The sequence below is a fragment of the Schistocerca americana genome, chromosome 3 (genome assembly GCF_021461395.2).
Source record: "Schistocerca americana isolate TAMUIC-IGC-003095 chromosome 3, iqSchAmer2.1, whole genome shotgun sequence".
Lineage (NCBI taxonomy): Eukaryota > Metazoa > Arthropoda > Insecta > Orthoptera > Acrididae > Schistocerca > Schistocerca americana.
Genome location: NC_060121.1, coordinates 777,594,196 through 777,612,085, shown reverse-complemented (window position 1 = coordinate 777,612,085; position 17,890 = coordinate 777,594,196). Strand labels below are relative to the sequence as shown.

Genomic DNA, 17,890 nt, shown 5'->3' with positions numbered 1-17,890 from the left:
GGCAGCACTGCCGTCGATAGTATTTCCATTGTTATTGCACAGAAAAGGCATTGATTGTGTCTTGCCACCAGCACATTTCACAAACGATCAGAAGCTCTTTGAATTTTCTGCCAGGTTTTGACACAAAATTATGTTGTGGAAACTATGATAAGCAATTCGCATTTACGTCTTGGAGATTTTACGTCCGTTCAAATTTGGCATTTTTTTCCCCCTCCATTCTCTCCGCAACAGTGTTCTGACCCGTATTGTGTACCAAGGAGGATCAGCTCCATCGTTTGTTAATTTATTCGGTGTAAGTCTCTCAATTGCTGCTGATAATATTTCTTTGAATTCAAGGCACATCTGACATACACTAACACTGTCAATTAGGAAGGAGTGGAGACTGCCTCTCAGCTACCTGCTATTTTTGAATAAGCAGTATTTTTCATTTATTTTTGGAGGTTTTTGAGGTTACTCTATTCAATTTCACTATGACAACCCTGCGTTCAATACTCCCCGCATCTGTTCTGATGCTTGTTATTAGCTCAGGATTATTTGTTGCTAAGAGGTCAAGTATGTTTTCACAACATTTACTATTCACATGGGCTCATGAATTAACTGCTCAAAATAATCTTCAGAGACTGCATTTAATACTATTACGGATGATCAAGTGTACCTCCGGATTTAAACATGTATTTTTGCCAACATACAGAGGGTAAGTTAAAATCACCACCAACTATAATTGTACAAGTCAGGTATGTGTTTAAAATTAAATTCAACTTTTCTTTGAACCTTTCAGCAATTGTATCATCTAAATTGTGAGGTCAGTAAACGGATCCAATTATTGTTTTACTCCGGTTGCCAACAATGACCTCTGCTAATACCAACTCATGGGAACTATCTAATTCAATTTCACGACAAGATAAACTACTTCCAACAGCAACAAATACGCCACCACAAACTGTTTTTAGTTATTCTTTCGAAACACTGTTAGATTCTTTGCAAACATTTTGGCTGAACTTATCTGCAGCTGTAGCTAGCTTTCAGTGTTTATAACAATTTGAGCATCAATACTTTCTATTAGTGCTTGGAGCTTTGGTACTTTCCCAACACAGTTATGACAATTTACAACTGTTATACCAATTGTTCCTGTATCTATGTTCTTCCTAATTTCGGCCTGCACTCTTTGAGAAATGCAGTTCACTGGAAAAGGTGATCTTTGGTCAACCATGAAATCACAGTCTGAACTAAAAGCCCCCAAAAAGTCAGAGTTGTCAGCTGTAGAGGACCAGTGGTGGCAACAGTACAAAGCAACAAATAGAAAGCCTCATCTGAGGCAATGGCTCTGAAAACTTGTGATAACAGGGCGTACACGCGGACAAGGAAAAAAAAGATCCCAGATTTCTCGGTTAAAAATACACTTTCTCCCGGGTGAAAACATACTTTTTCTGTGTTAAGTGACAGTATATTTTCCCTCGGAACTGCAAAACTTATAAATCCTTTGAATGGTTATGGTTTTGTACACAGGCATAGAATTTTCTGGCACTTTAGAAAACAAAACTCAGGGGGAAAAAAAACACATTTTGGAAATATCTTTGATGTGCAGCAACATGTACGCTGCGTATTTTTGTATTACAAAAGTATACATTGGAATTCCACCAAACACCGCATGTTACTTTCCGAATAATTGAAATCGAGATTGCGGTGCGCTTTTGTAAGCGTCATAGCTCATGTCACGTGGTCTCACCAGCCAATGACAACAGATATTCAGAGCACTGAACCAGCCAAAAGTAACATCACTGTTAAGTAGCACGAACACACAAACAGGGAAAGTTAATAGTTTAAATTAATATACATAGTGGTGTTACAAGAAAAGAAAAGCTTTCACATATTATATTGGTCTCTAAGGTTAATAAGCTGCAAGAGAAGCTAAGCTTTCACATATAATGTTGATCTTTTTTGAACGTGTTACACTTTAAGATATATCACACAAATGTGCCAGTAAAATTTTTAACAATGACATAAATGTCTGATCTTCAGGGTCCGAAATTCTTCTAAAATGGCTCATCATCAAAGAGTTGATTTTCAAATGAGAATCAAATGCTCTGTGATTTAAGAAAGCCATGGTACATTCTCACACGTAGTTCAACTTACGTAAAAGAATATTTACTTTGAAAGTAACGCTTTTCAAACCACCATTCGCAATATTTTCCCGCGACCTGTTAGAAATAGGTTCGTTTCAGAAGTTGCCAGAGAGTGCAGATAACAGGTGACATGGCACTTGCACAGCTAGCATGACGTAGGGATCCCGTATGTACATATGTGTAAGACATTGAAAGATCATACATTATGTCATAAAAGAAACAATACATCAGAGGATACCCGATGAGCATCGGAATTTCGTGAACCATACTAAAATGTGCACATTTAAAGTGCATACTTAAAGTGCACATTCATATGTCCAGATTCCCAATGAAGTAGACCTCGACCTGATACTAAGCTTTTCAGTGTGGCTTTCGGGATGTAAACTTTCTTGGAGCACCAGTACTGTATTGTATCATGTTTGGATCTTTATTATGGCATAATGCCATACATGCTAGAAGATGAAAACGTGCACTTGAAATGCAGCGAACAGCTGAAGCCAGCCAGTACTGTGGAGTTAAAAATTTCGTTCAAATACATTGACTGCCTCTGCTGAAAAGGTTAATAAAAGTCAAATTTCTTTAGCAAACAGACTAAAATAACTTCATTGTTCTGCAGGGCGATTAATGTTTGACTGTCAGAAAGGTGGAAATAAAATAAAATCTAAAACTAATCACATATTTCAGCCTTCCATAATTATGTGAATGTATTTTAATGCACTTGATAGCTCCCGGCCACGGATATCCATTTTGTTTTCATTTGACGTGAGAGTAAGCGAAGGGGAAACAGCAAAATCACTAAATGTAAACACGGGTCACATGGAGACTACCCACTATAACTCAAGACTGCTTTGTGTATCAGCCCCGGATCTACGATATTTGCTAACAAGGTCAATACTAAAAAAAAAAAAAAAAAATCAAACTTTCAAAAATATGTTCATCTTGTAGTGCACACCTTTCTGGAAAGTCTGAAACATAAAACATATGTGTTCGAGGAAATTTAACACATGTTATTTGGTCTTAAGTGTGCCAAAGTGCAGTGCCACACCTCTTCGTACAGCATTCTTCTATCGCACGTCACTGTATTTCGCACTCTGGAATTGAAACGTGTACATTTTGTAATGGATGCCATCAAACTATATTCAGGACAGTGGAAACTGAAATGTCCTGTGGGTCCTCTCCTGCTCCCAGTCGGCCAATTTGACAGTCTGCACCCCTCCCCCCCCCCCCCCCCCCCTTTAAAAAAAAAAAAAAAAAATCGCACAGTTAATAGCAGATGGGATTATTTATAATCGGGAGAACAAGAAGTTTTCAGAAAATTTGCACTCTATATTGCCTATTAGCTAATAACTTGCTGTTTTGTGTGACATAAAATTAAATACAGGATGCATAAAACCAATAAAGACAAGAGACAAGCAAGAAAATACACATTTCTTCAATCCTTAGCTCCTAAAATTTTTTTCTCTCTAATCTCACTACAGCTTTACATGGCGTGCTTTCCTTTCTGCGAAAGAATCTACACTCCTGGAAATTGAAATAAGAACACCGTGAATTCATTGTCCCAGGAAGGGGAAACTTTATTGACACATTCCTGGGATCAGATACATCACATGATCACACTGACAGGACCACAGGCACATGGACACAGGCAACAGAGCATGCACAATGTCGGCACTAGTACAGTGTATATCCACCTTTCGCAGCAATGCAGGCTGCTATTCTCCCATGGAGACGATCGTAGAGATGCTGGATGTAGTCCTGTGGAACGGCTTGCCATGCCATTTCTACCTGGCGCCTCAGTTGTACCAGCGTTCGTGCTGGACGTGCAGACCGCGTGAGACGACGCTTCATCCAGTCCCAAACATGCTCAATGGGGGACAGATCCGGAGATCTTGCTGGCCAGGGTAGTTGACTTACACCATCTAGAGCACGTTGGGTGGCACGGGATACATGCGGACGTGCATTGTCCTGTTGGAACAGCAAGTTCCCTTGCTGGTCGAGGAGTGGTAGAACGATGGGCTCGATGACGGTTTGGATGTACCGTGCACTATTCAGTGTCCCCTCGACGATCACCAGTGGTGTACGGCCAGTGTAGGAGATCGCTCCCCACACCATGATGCCGGGTGTTGGCCCTATGTGCCTCAGTCATATGCAGTCCTGATTGTGGCGCTCACCTGCACGGCGCCAAACACGCAAACGACCATCATTGGCACCAAGGCAGAAGCGACTCTCATCGCTGAAGACGACACGTCTCCATTCGTCCCTCCATTCACGCCTGTCGCGACACCACTGGAGGCGGGCTGCACGATGTTGGGGCGTTAGCGGAAGACGGCCTAACGGTATGCGGGACCGTAGCCCAGCTTCATGGAGACGGTTGCGAATGGTCCTCGCCGATACCCCAGGAGCAACAGTGTCCCTAATTTGCTGGGAAGTGGCGGTGCGGTCCCCTACGGCACTGCGTAGGATCCTACGGTCTTGGCGTGCATCCGTGCGTCGCTGCGGTCCGGTCCCAGGTCGACGGGCACGTGCACCTTCCGCCGACCACTGGTGACAACATCGATGTACTGTGGAGACCTCACGCCCCACGTGTTGAGCAATTCGCCGGTACGTCCACCCGGCCTCCCGCATGCCCACTATACGCCCTCGCTCAAAGTCCGTCAACTGCACATACGGTTCACGTCCACGCTGTCGCGGCATGCTACCAGTGTTAAAGACTGCGATGGAGCTCCGTATGCCACGGCAAACTGGCTGACACTGACGGCGGCGGTGCACAAATGCTGCGCAGCTAGCGCCATTCGACGGCCAACACCGCGGTTCCTGGTGTGTCCGCTGTGCCGTGCGTGTGATCATTGCTTGTACAGCCCTCTCGCAGTGTCCGGAGCAAGTATGGTGGGTCTGACACACCGGTGTCAATGTGTTCTGTTTTCCATTTCCAGGAGTGTATTATCTCATCAAAGTTCGTCAACCGTTTTTCTACATGAAAAATCGATATGTCATTATCTAAAACTGCAAAAGCTGTTAATACAAATAATACCCAAGACTGTTGTGGTTTCTCGATCTAATTACGTCTATTTTGTCACTGTCTTCTAGATAAAACAAAATAGGCCTTTCTAATATTGCAGCACTTTTGTAACACACACACAAAATAAATGAGACTGTTTTGGCACAAATGGTTATTTTTATAACACGACAGAATATAATTCAGGAAGTACCAATATCAAATGTGTATTAGGTCTATTACAAGCAAAAAGCTTTATATTAGGAAATAGTTTCACATTTCATTCATATGCGCCAGTTTCTCAAGTATGAGATCGAAAAGTAGTATTACGATATTTTTATATAAATTTGGAATCGTCTAATTCTTCCATAATTTGTGTGACGTCCCCATTTCTTCTCCTTCCTCGTTCTAACAAACAATCTTGTATCACCAATTCTGTAGCTATTCCTGCCGCTGTCAAAATTTGTTTGCCGATTAACTTCAGTGAATCACAGGTTTAGTTATCTCGCTATTATTCTCCGGTTAGGCGTTGCTACATGTTCGTACAACATGTTTTCTGCATTACTTCCAGAATAGAACTTAAGCGGCTGCTAGCCAGGGCCTGTACAACTGGTCTTTTCTGGTGTAGCGATCTAGCCAAAACTTTTCTGTCAAAATTTGATTTTCTTGGATACACTGAGAAGATAATACGTAATTTTTGTCATCTGTTCTTCCTGTTATTCGTTTATTTCCATTCTGGTAGTCTGAAGCTATGGATTTCGGTTGTAATTATAACAACACTGATCATTCGCAAACCCAATCAACCACATGATCAGACAGCGATTGGCATTCATCCGTTCGGCTTTACTCCGCTCAGCTCATATAGCCCCGTCCCCTTTTTTCTGGGGAAAGTTTATTATTTCTAGATGTGATGAGGATTCTCCTGACAGAGACATCATGTACACTACACACGCATTCAAAAATCAACTTATTATTCATTCAGAAATCAACTTAAAATGTGTTCAAAAACCAACAGGGATGCTTTTCAGAACCATATGAATAATCGATAGACCAACGTGCACTGGATGCTAGGGTCTTTGTGAAACAAGTCCCCCCCCCAAGAATATGAATTTAGCGCCCCCTTTTCCCGATAACATATAGCTGCTTGCTGCGACTGCTTGCAAAGCCAACAGCCACATTCCTGTAGCCAGAAGCGGGAGAATCTACTACTCAAACGAGACTCAACTGCGCATGCGCATGAACCCACTTGTAGCTGCTGAAACAAATCTAATGTAAACAGTTGTGACTTCACACTCATCAGACACACTTTGTTGTTGGTAGACGCTTGCATGAGCACTGTGTGTGCATATGGCGCATTTCCTTTGCAATTTAAGGTATTTTATTTTTGTTTTTTTTCTCTTGTTTATGTTTTATTGTTGAAGTATTATTCTGCAGTAGCGGGACACAGTAATATCCTTGTTAGAGTATTGGTTCTTACCAGTCAAAATTACAAAAATTTAACAGAAAACTAAAACAAAATCTGTGCATTTCACAATGTCGGGAGCCATAGTAGTATCCTCTGATACGGATTTTGGAAGAAGTCCCCCCTCCCCCCACGTTTTTTTTTACAGGTTGATGAAATATTTGGAGACAATCAGATCCCTCCATGATTCCACGAAGGGCCACTCAAGATGACCAGCCTGAATTGTAAATCTGGAGAATGTGGAAGGAGAAAGAACCCTACTGAGGAGACCACTACATCAACAATGCAAGCAGCATAGCAACTCAAGTAGTCATTATGATCTCTGCAGGGAATAATGAGAGAGAAACTTAACCTTTTCCCTAACAAAATTACAACTGTGCCAACCTCTGAAGGACAGCGATGTGAAACAGTGATATTCTTTTGCAAATGAGATGACTGAGGCCTCTAAAAATGGAACAGTCAGTAAGGAGGTGAAGATTACTACATCTAACTACACAGAGTGAGGTGTTTATGCCCCATCTCTGGCTACATGTTACGATATTTTGTTGTTATTCTTTAACATACAGTATATAAAGATTCACATCACTGTAAGCTAGCACCCATTGTGTGACACAACAGGTGGTCTTGGAGCATAAGAATGGTGCAGTGAGTAGAAGCCATATCATGCTGGAACATCTAGAGACAGCAGGGTTTCACCTACGATGCTTGGAGCCAAGAAGCATAGCTTTCATTACTTATATTTACTGTCTGAATGTTAAAATACATCTCCAACTAAGCTTCTGATGTTACCTGCATGATAATTTTTTAATAACAATTTCAACACCTCTCAATTCATACTCAGAAACTAACTGCCAATTTCAGTTAACATTGATATTCACTGGTGGAAAAGACAAACTAATCACAAATGTGCCCAGAGTAGGTATGTGTCAAACTGTTAAGATAGCTCAGTAAGAGCCTACAATCAAGAGAGACAACATGGGAATCCACTTGTGAAGTGTGATCTCGTGTAAATGGGAGCAATTTCTAGGAAATTTTCCTGGATGATGTACATGTGCAACCTTATGCTAACCTTAAATCATGTGTATGAGCCTACAATCAGTCCTCTGAAGAGGCAATATGTGAATCCACATACAGATGGAACAATTTGTTGAAAGTTGCCTCGGAAAACGTAAAAGTGGTATCTCGTGCTGATCCTAAGATCATGCGTAGTAATCTATGACTTCTTATGAGTAATCTATGACTTCTTATGGTACTTGGGAAATGATGGTTAGTATCCAGAAATATTGCTGTGAACATTAATAGTAGACTGGTTTTTGGAATCATTTTCTTGATTTTTTGATTCTATGAATAAAGAAAAAATCAAGTGGTATCCCATTATTTTGCAATTCTCATTTTAGTTGCATTGACATTTTCCCATTCTGTTATGCTCTGTTTACTGTATGCATGTTAGGAGTTTGCAGCTGATGAGTCCAAATCATCCTTACAAGGTAAAAATTAAGCGAGTAGCCTCCAGTTGTACTAGGAGAAGTAGATGAAGATGTTACATTCAAAAATCCACTTTGGTATTCCTTTTTGGCAGAAAGCGTCACATTTAGGAACCCACTATCTAATGTACAAGGGTTACAATTTGCATCGTTTGGGAAAACAGCTCTAATAGACATTTGCCTCCCCTTGTGTGAGGAAATAGTCTGAACACGTGCATGGATGTTCATGAATATTACACTTGGCACATCCTCACAAATATTGCACTTAGCATTTACTGCGGAAAATGTTGCTAAACAATGGTTAATTTTAACATGATGTATTACAATTGAAATCCCTAACTGGGGAAACAGCCAGTAATTGGTGTATAATCAATGTGGCAGGAAATTTGCTGGGACAATAAACATTACCTAGTGGAAATTACGGCTGAACTTTGATAGTTATTAGTTGAAGTCAGAGGAATCCTGAACAGTGCATATTTGGTAATAACTGTGAATCTGAATTTTGCTGTGGATTATGATATAAACAATTGTTTATAAGGATTCCCCTGTGACTATTGATCAGATGTGATGCCATTTGTTATGAACAGTGAACATTAGAAGAGAATTTCACTTCTGAACTGTGGTTACACACCAATTTTTATGAAGAGTGATCGTACGGAATCATTTTAAACGATGGAGATAATTTTTTAGCAAATAGGGGACACTTAATGCATAATATTTTCAAACAACTGAAATGACTGTATTAAATATTCAATGAAACAATGTGTTAGGACTATGAGCAATATATGTGCTCAAATAACATCCATTAAACACCAAGTTATTTTACGAACTGCATGTGGCACAGGGCGAGCTGCATGTGAAACTTTAAATGCAGAGGTCAACAGAGGTGCTCTAGCAGCTGACAGTGCCCAGCCAGTCATATAATTTGGAGTGGGTGACCAACTCCACGACAGTGCAAGGGCAGTGCCTGACTTTGCAGTTAAAGTAAGTGCTGCTTACATTATTCTTAAAGAAAGGAGCATTTGTCACAGTTTCAGAAGTCATCTTGCTATTTCAGCACTTGTAATTCTGTGTTTTGTCAATTACTGCCACATAAGGCAAGGTGAATTCTATTAATGACAATATCAGTGACAAGATCACCACTTGAGCAGGCGCTGCTAGTAATTTAGACAATATTAATGAGCGACTCTGACAAAGTATCCTTTAATAAAACTACTGCGGTAAATGGGGAGTATGATGTTAATGATAGCATAAAGCATTTTGATAATGTCTTATACAATCACAATACTGAAGTAAATGGGGAGCAAGAAGCAAACAATTATGCAAGCCATGCTGAATTGCCAGAATTGTCAAGTAGTTGTGATGATTGGTGTTGTCCCATTATTTTTGAAGAGTCAAGGTATGATGGAGACAGTGGCAGTGGGAAAGAAAGACAAAAGGAGACAGTGTACATGAGAGAGGAGACACTTGCAGAGGGATGTACTGTAAATCAATGGGAGAAAAAGGAGACACCAGGAGAGAGACATATACAGACAGTGGCAGTGAGAGGGAGATGCTGAGTATGAAGACTGGACTACAAAGAGAGACATGAGACTGGGTAAAAGGATTTAGAATGTTCTCTGTTAAAAGAGCACGAACATTCTTGCACGCCAAAATTTTTGGTGGAGAAGGCAGGAGGAGGATTGAGGCAGCTTGTTCACCACTTTTCTGTCACGAGTCTTTTAAAGAGGAACATATTTACTTTTTTGTGCTCAATGGTCAAGATTTATAGTCATACGTTGACTAACAAAAACTTATGTACACTTTTATATGAAGAAAAAAACATTTGTATATTATTTCTTATGGCTCTCTGACTACTTAGAATAAATTTACCATTTTAAAAATTGTACACAATTATACAAATCTAAAATTATGAATTAATGTGATTAATATGCAATATTTCAGTTTTCCGACATAGCTCAATTTATCCTTTTAATTTAGCTCTTCATAATTCTGCATTTGTTTCCATCAAAATTAAGAATATACTAAAAATTAGTTTTGTTGCAATATTCTTGACTGATTTCCACAGTGAAAATGCAGCGCCCAGCTGCAATTCAAAATATTTACTTATAGATCTGGGAACAGATGGGAGGTGTCCTGTCAACCCAGCCGAAAAGTCATAGCCCCTCTATCAGAGCCTGTCAGTGGTTATGGTAGAGCAGTGACATCATGCAAGCTCTATAATTCACCAGGCCGTTCTGACTGAACAAATTTTCGGTCATTTCTGACTCATTAAGTATTATATAGCTTTTCAACACCCCCAAAGGGGCAGTAAGAGCCATCTTATGCAGACGAGGCAGGGTGGTATAGCACAGCACTGTGGAGATTTGGTGAACTTTGTCTGGATACCAATTCACCAAAGCACTCAGCATAATTAGTACATGGAACTCCTCACAAAAGATCAATGGCATTTAAGAAATCAGTTTCAAAAAATGCAAGAATATATATGAGCTTCAAGCACAGAGGGCATTTAACATGCAGAGAATAGAGTGGCAGGAAACATGAAGGCATGAGGTTCACCAATATTATAACCTGTATCATCCTCCTCTCACTAAAATCATCATTTATAAATTGGACATAGAGTAGAAATTTTTAATAATAAAAACAACAACAATAATAATAATACCAGTTCCCAATCGTGGAGATGCCCTAGAAGGATAAACCACAAAGACAATTGTTTCAGACTAACAATTTGATCTTATATTAAGAGTTCAATTCCTACCCTTCTATTGTAGAATGGAATGTCCACTAAAAGAAAAATATCTCTAAAGAGGAATCCATCACTGTATTATGCATGCAACCGACCCACAATGGAAACATTTTAGATCTCAAAGCTACAAATAGGCCTGACCTTGTGGACAGTGTCAGTAGAGAGACAGGGTTTAGTTATCACAATATCCTAGCCACAATGATTACTGCAGTCATTAAATCCACAATGGACACTATGAAAATTGTTCTGCTCAAGAGAGCAGATAATTAGCTGTTAGCATTCACACAGGCAATGAATAGATGTCATTTGGTTAAAATATGATGGATGTGGATAAATTATGGGCAAAGTTTAAAATGATTATAAATCATGGTCTCAAGAAGAATATGCAGAATACGTGGATTAAGGACAGTAAGGACCCATCGTAATTTGGTAATAAAATTCTGAAAATGATGAAAATATAAATATTGTTGCAGTCTTAGTTCAAAGAAGAACGCACAAATGGTAACAAGCTAAAGTTAGATGAAACTCATTCGTCTATAAAAAGATCAATGCGTGATGCATACATCAACAACCAACATCATATCTCAGCGAAACATCTGGATGAGAATCATAGAGAATTCAAGTCCTATGTAAAATTGCTAAGTGATTCGAAAGCTTCTACTGACACTCGTCAACCTGTCTGGTGTGGCAACTGAAGACAGCAGAACGAAAGCTAAAGTTTTAAATTTCACATTTAAAAAAAAAACATTCACACAGAGAATCATACAGACATATCTTTTTTTGACAGTTAAACAAACTTCCACACGGAGAAAATACAAATTTGTAAAGCTTTTAAATTTGAGGTCTATAAGCCACTAAAATGTTCAGAGGCCTTTTCGTGGTGTACCTGTACACTTTCCCGCCTTGCTGCTTCATACACTGATGGAGTTTATAAACAATGCCTGTAAGTACAGCTCCATCTAAGTGCAAGTGTTTCGAACATCAAATACCAAATGAAAGGCTGCTCACCTGCAGATGAATGATGAGTGACAGATAGCCCCAGGCACACTTGAAAGCTTAGAAAGTCAAACTAGTTTTTGGGTTGGTGTTCTTTTTCCTAGTATTACAACAGACTCTAAACATGCACTCCCACAACTGAGAGAATACTGTCTCCTTACGAGTGGTTGTTGAAGAGGAGGGCAGTGGGGAAAGAGAAAATTGGAGATTGGAGCAGCTGGCAAGGGGGAAGATGTGTGTGACAAGAAGGGGGGGGGGGGGGGGGGGAAATTTGTTGGCTCCCAGTTCCTCCACATCCTGTCAACCCTGACACTACTCATAAACAGTTAACACTGTTGCAGCCCGTGTGTGTGTGTGTGTGTGTGTGTGTGTGTGTGTGTGTGTGTGTGTGTGTGTGTGTGTGTGTGTGTGTATGTAACTGTAAATGTGACAGGATCATAAAGCTGAAGTATGGTGAACTTAGTTCAACATACTATTCTCAAAGCTATGTTATAAGTTAGTATTGTCAAACAATTAATGAAGGCTATGCAGCAGTCATATGGTTGACTGTGATGAATCTCAGGTGACAATTGACTGTTCATCTAGCTGCTACAATGGGACAATGAAGACCAGTGGGACAATGAAGAGTTTTGGTATAACTTCTGCAATCACAGTTAATTTCTGACTAATTATAGTGATTCCAGATGTGTGTTATTTATATCTGAGTTCCAGTAGGCCAGACGTTACTCCTAGCAACCACAAAAAAGATTACACTGCTAACATTATCAAGTTGGTATCTCATTGCCACATTCTTATCCTTTGAATTCTACACTGGAAATTCTACATCTATAGGAATTTAGAATTTTCACTTTCTGTATTGTTTTGAAATATCCCTACCTACCACAAAGTTTATAACAGATAAATAAGACATATATTTCAATCTCACAGCTATCAGTGCAACATTACTTTAGAAACACAGCCAGCATAAACATTTCATGGTATATAACAATTTAGCAAAATTAAAATTATTTTGAAGAAACGTCTTCAAAAATCACAAAACTGGTATGTATTTACTGAATGTCCTTACAGCATTATGGATGTAATCCAAAGAAATAGTGTGTCTAAAAGTGTGTGTCCATTTCCACAAGTAACTGTTTAGTTGTTCAGTTTCAACACTGACTTATTGACGACATAAGCAATAAAAACATGTAAATTAATTTATGACAGCTGAATTAACAATTTCTGACTTATACTAATCAAGGAGAACAATCAGTATGGATTCTTTAGGTATTTCAAAAGCAGGAAAGCAAAGCACACTTTATAAGAGTTACCCACTTACCCGTGTACATATCGTAGACTTTGTCAGCATTTTCTTCAAGTTCCTTCTGCTGTCGTTCAAGCTCCCGCATGCGGATCTCACGGGCCTCTGCTCTTGCTTGCCTCCGTGCTGCAAGGCGTGCCTCTGCCTGTAACAAACAAAAGGACATGATCAATAGTGAGCATGCATTTAAGTTCTCCTGTCAGTGTTAGTTCAGTCCATATCCTGTTGAACCTGCAATGAAAGACAGAATCCAAATCAAACTCAATTATTTTTACAATGTGACTTTACTGAAACACGTTGCCAAAAAATGTACTTTTTGATATTTTTGGATGTTGCTTTTATATTAATTACTTGTTGAATTCCAGTGTCTCCTTGGCAAAAATTTTCAGTAATACTTCTCACCATCATTCTGGAGACAAGTCACTATACACTTATGTACCTTAAATTGTGTTAATACTACAATTAATTAACATTTGATTTCAGAAACAAGCTATTATAATCTGTCTTTGGTGACTGTGTAAAATATCCAGTTATCAAGCAAGGCATTAAAAAGTACTTCTTCATTCATGAAAAACTATTAACCACCAACAGATGTGATAGATGTAAAATATACTCAAGTCAGATAATAATTAAACATTACAAAAGTGAATATCAGTTTGACAACTACTAATGGAACAAATCTGTATGTGATGATTATACAATCACAACTGATGAGCAGTCTCTTGTGTACTTTTGTACTTCATTATACAGAAGATCTGCTACTAAACTTCCTATGAGTATAGAGTGAGTGACTACACCACAATCCTCAAATAGCATTATACACTGAAACATTTTAGAAATTCTTATATGTTGCACAACACAGCTTTCATTACAATGTAACAGAGCATATGCTGAAAATAATGATCTGGATAAAAAATTACTTGACAACAGTTACTAAGCTTACAGGTGGTGCAGAAACAGAAGTAGTTTTATGAACTTGCATCCACATGAAGGCAAAAGTTATAGTGAAATTGCTCTAATTATAGCAGCAGTACGTGATCAGTAACAACAGATTTGTTTGGGGTCCCAAAGCCACAGAGACAAACAAACAAAGTGCAAGGAAATAAATAAAAATGCTTTAAATTCTTCATCACTTAATTCCAAAGCCCAAATCATGACACTAAAATAAAAGAGCACATGGAATTTTCTATGTTCAATGCTTACTTTAAATCCTGCTGAAAGATAGTGTGTAGCAGTTAGTAAATTTTAGCTTACTCAAGGTCCCAAGCTAGCTAGAGCCCAGCCAAGAGAACAGATAGACAGAGAGGAGGGGAGTGGGGATGCGGAGGAGCCGGAGGGGCAGAGAAAATAAGAGAGGCAGCCCTGCTGCATACATTCTGACCAACTTGGCAGCAAAACCAGACTGAACTCTAAAGTTAGGTGATAGGCCCCCTCCACGCTATTTGTAGTGAATGTTGTCCTCTGCTCTCAGTGCATTCTACACATTATATAGTATAGTGAGGAACTGCAGTGCACAAGCAACTACAAAGAATAATGTTTTCACACATACAGGACAGCTGCACTACTACATGAAGGTTTGGCAGTGAATCACAGTGCTTATCATAATCACTGCATGTTAATTATGTCTGTGACTAACATTAGTAAAAACTTTACCTCTGCACAATATTTAACTGCCATTATTTACAATTCTTTAACTAGAAGAATTGTCAAGGTCATAACTTGGGTGGCTACTGCTCATCTGCCTATGAAGTATTTTATGGTAATCTAAGATATATCCTTTATTGATTTGTGTGAGCATATGTGACACATGTTGATAGCTTATATCTTCCCCTTCCCAACAAAGCATCCACATTAAATGTAATATCAGTGATAAAAAGAGTCCTGAGAACTTCAAAAGCTCACAGAGCAGTTAACTCATTTGCACATCACATCATTAGTTGCATTACAGTATTAAATGCCTTTTTCTAGCGGGCTGCATGGATGTAATTACTGTAATTAACATCCTGCCTTGTTTGAAAGCTAATTAAAATCCTGCCTTGTTTGAAAGCCACGGGGATAGTCACCAAAATGGAAAGGATACATAAATGTTCAGGGCAAAGGAATGTCAGTAACTTTAAAATCATTATTCAGGTCTTTACCTGGTAAGTACCATACAACACACACATTTCATGGACCGTAATGTAGCAACATATAAACAATTAAAATAGGAAAATGCCAATGTTATAAGAAAATCTGAACAACCAATTTGGATAACATTATGATATGTCTTTACCTAATGAAGTACTGGTATATATATATATATATAAGAACAGTGTTTGTACCTACTTGATTGTTACTCTTGCCAAGGAAGTCCATGACCCCATCTTCCTCACCACTCTCCTCTGTTACAGTGCTTCCCTTTGTAGTAGACTGGTTTTCCTCTGTCCTTATAGAATCCTTTTCCCCAACAACTTGTAACTGTGTTACTTGTGGTAAATCCTTAACAGGTGTGCAATCCATACTGGGTTGGTGTTTTTTCTCATCACCACTACCACAGCATTCACTAATAACCTCATCAATTACGTCTTTAACATTTTCTGACTGTTCTTCAGAGTTTCCTTTCAGACTACGTTCATTTGATGTTTCTACTCCCTCTTCCACTAACATACCTTGCTGATCTTGTATGCACCTATTCTCATCACATTCTTGAGTACTTTCACTCATTGTACTGCTCTCACTGCCATTTAAAGTACTATCTTCAGCACTGAATTCAGAGTCAGCAACATTTTTAGAGTTGTTGTTATGTTGGCTGTACTGTTGTATATCACATTTAGTGTTCACAGATTTAACTTCTGAAACTGTCACATTATCAATATTATCTATACTATGAAATGAATCAAATGCATCTTGAAACTGGTCGGCTTCACTGTCCACAGGCGATACAGGCTCATTCCATACATGAACCGGACTTTTATCTATGTCACCCATATCACTATCACCATCTTTATCTTCATTTGGTGATAAATCTATCTGGCCGTTAGCTTTAATAGCACTATCAGCCGTAACAGAACCGTCAGTATTTTTCGTACTGTCCGCCGCACCTTCACATTTTTGCATGTCTTCCATTTTACATTCATAAGGACTATCACTAATTGAGGTTTCTCGACTGCCTGCGCCTTCACCTGACATTTTCTTGTTCAGCTGTTGGTGCTACCCAGGTATCACGTATTTTTTTCACATTTTGTGCTACGCTGAAAAATTCAGTTATTAATGAGAAAGCTACGACAAAATAAGTGGTGGAAATAAAAAAAAAAAAAACGGGCAATCACGGTGGAATGGTGCTGGCGAGGTACGCTCCATTTCCTAAACCAACGTGTTAATCCTATTACTCTCGATGGGAGTTCCAGTACAAACGATATCCCCCTTCTATTTACAAGCATATCTTAGAAAGAATCTCGCCTTATGGAACAACAGATATAATAGAACAGAAAGACTGCTGACGTGACATTTTTCTCGCGTCGCTGTTGGCGGATGGAGGTGTAACCGCACACCGAGATATGGACCCAATTTGGTGTCGCGTAAATAAGAAAATGGAGTTCTTGGACTGCAGACTCAACGACACGATCGTGAAAGAGGCGCGAAAGGCACTAACGCTGCATCGAGGACACTCCACTCCACACAATTCGCGTATACTGATCAGCCGAGGTGTACGACTACTTGCGTAGTTTTATAAATCGCCTACAATTGCTCCTACATGAAATCGTTCTGCAATGTGAAACCTCAACATGATTACGTTTCTCCTGCGCAAGGGAAGATGACACGCGAAAATATTTATCCTTAGCTTCCATTCAAGAGATTTTATGCAACACGTTTTCAGGACGTGGACATAAGTTCTTTAGAGAGCATCTTCACGTTGTAGGTTCATAATACACGTATCGCCCTTTAATTTAGTTCAGTCGAAGTTTTTTCCGGTGTCTACGTAGCTTTCGCACATGCCTAATTAACGGCCCTTTGCATTTTCTCGACAATGGTACCACTTTACGTATAACTACCATTTTCCGGCCCAATATACGTATTTCTGCTACGGTTTTAGGACATTTATGCAAACCTTGGCATTATTCAACAATACGTCGTATGATGTGTTTGCTCACACTTTCGTTGGTGATGATGATACTACTACTACTACTACTACTACTACTACTACTACTAGTCTACTCATTCGGTTGTAGTTTTACGTATCGGATGAATTATTCATTCGTCCTTTTACGTGAAACCAGCTCATGGGAGCAACCGAATGAAAAAATATCGATTCCGTCGATTGCAGCTTTACATATCGGTTGGACTACTACTAGTCTTTTGAGTAAAAACCGGTCTGTGGCAGCAACCGAATGAAAACAGTCAACGCAGACGACTCGTTCGATTCTGAGCGGAAACATTCGCTCGTTATGCCATTGTTTAATCATTACTGTTGACTGCATTCTGTTATCGCCTTTCCGATATTTCCTTTTCTTGAGTGTCAATGAGTGGCTGTTCACTTTCCCGTCCATGTTTATAAATAGGCGTTCAAGAAGAGTTGACTTAGCGTCTGGATCAGAATGCCTAAACGCTCAGTGGCGCGGGAATGGGAGATATATGACTGGATAAAAAGTGATTAAGATAAATTCAACGCGATTTGCAGTATCTGAAAGAATGATTCATGTTATGGGACTGTATTAACTATAGCCTAACAAGTTCAAAGAAAACTAATAAATATATATCCCAAAAAATACTTGCGATAAGTGACAGCACATTCTTAAAAAAAC

General features: G+C 39.2%; 1 protein-coding gene across 4 annotated transcripts in view; it reads right to left on the bottom strand.

Annotated features, from left to right (window-relative positions):
• Window positions 1-17,890, bottom strand: part of LOC124606969 (leucine-rich repeat flightless-interacting protein 2) — a 228,718-nt gene that overhangs the window by 64,662 nt on the left and 146,166 nt on the right. For 2 of the 4 annotated variants that reach the window (XM_047139108.1, XM_047139107.1), the window contains exons 2-3: window positions 15,435-16,339; window positions 13,128-13,254 (exon numbers count right to left, since the gene is read on the bottom strand). In XM_047139108.1, the coding sequence (XP_046995064.1) occupies window positions 13,128-13,254; window positions 15,435-16,277 (970 nt within the window). In that variant the 5' untranslated portion in view covers window positions 16,278-16,339. The remainder of the gene's footprint in view (window positions 1-13,127; window positions 13,255-15,434; window positions 16,340-17,890) is intronic. The other 2 variants (XM_047139109.1, XM_047139110.1) reach the window with 1 other exon arrangement.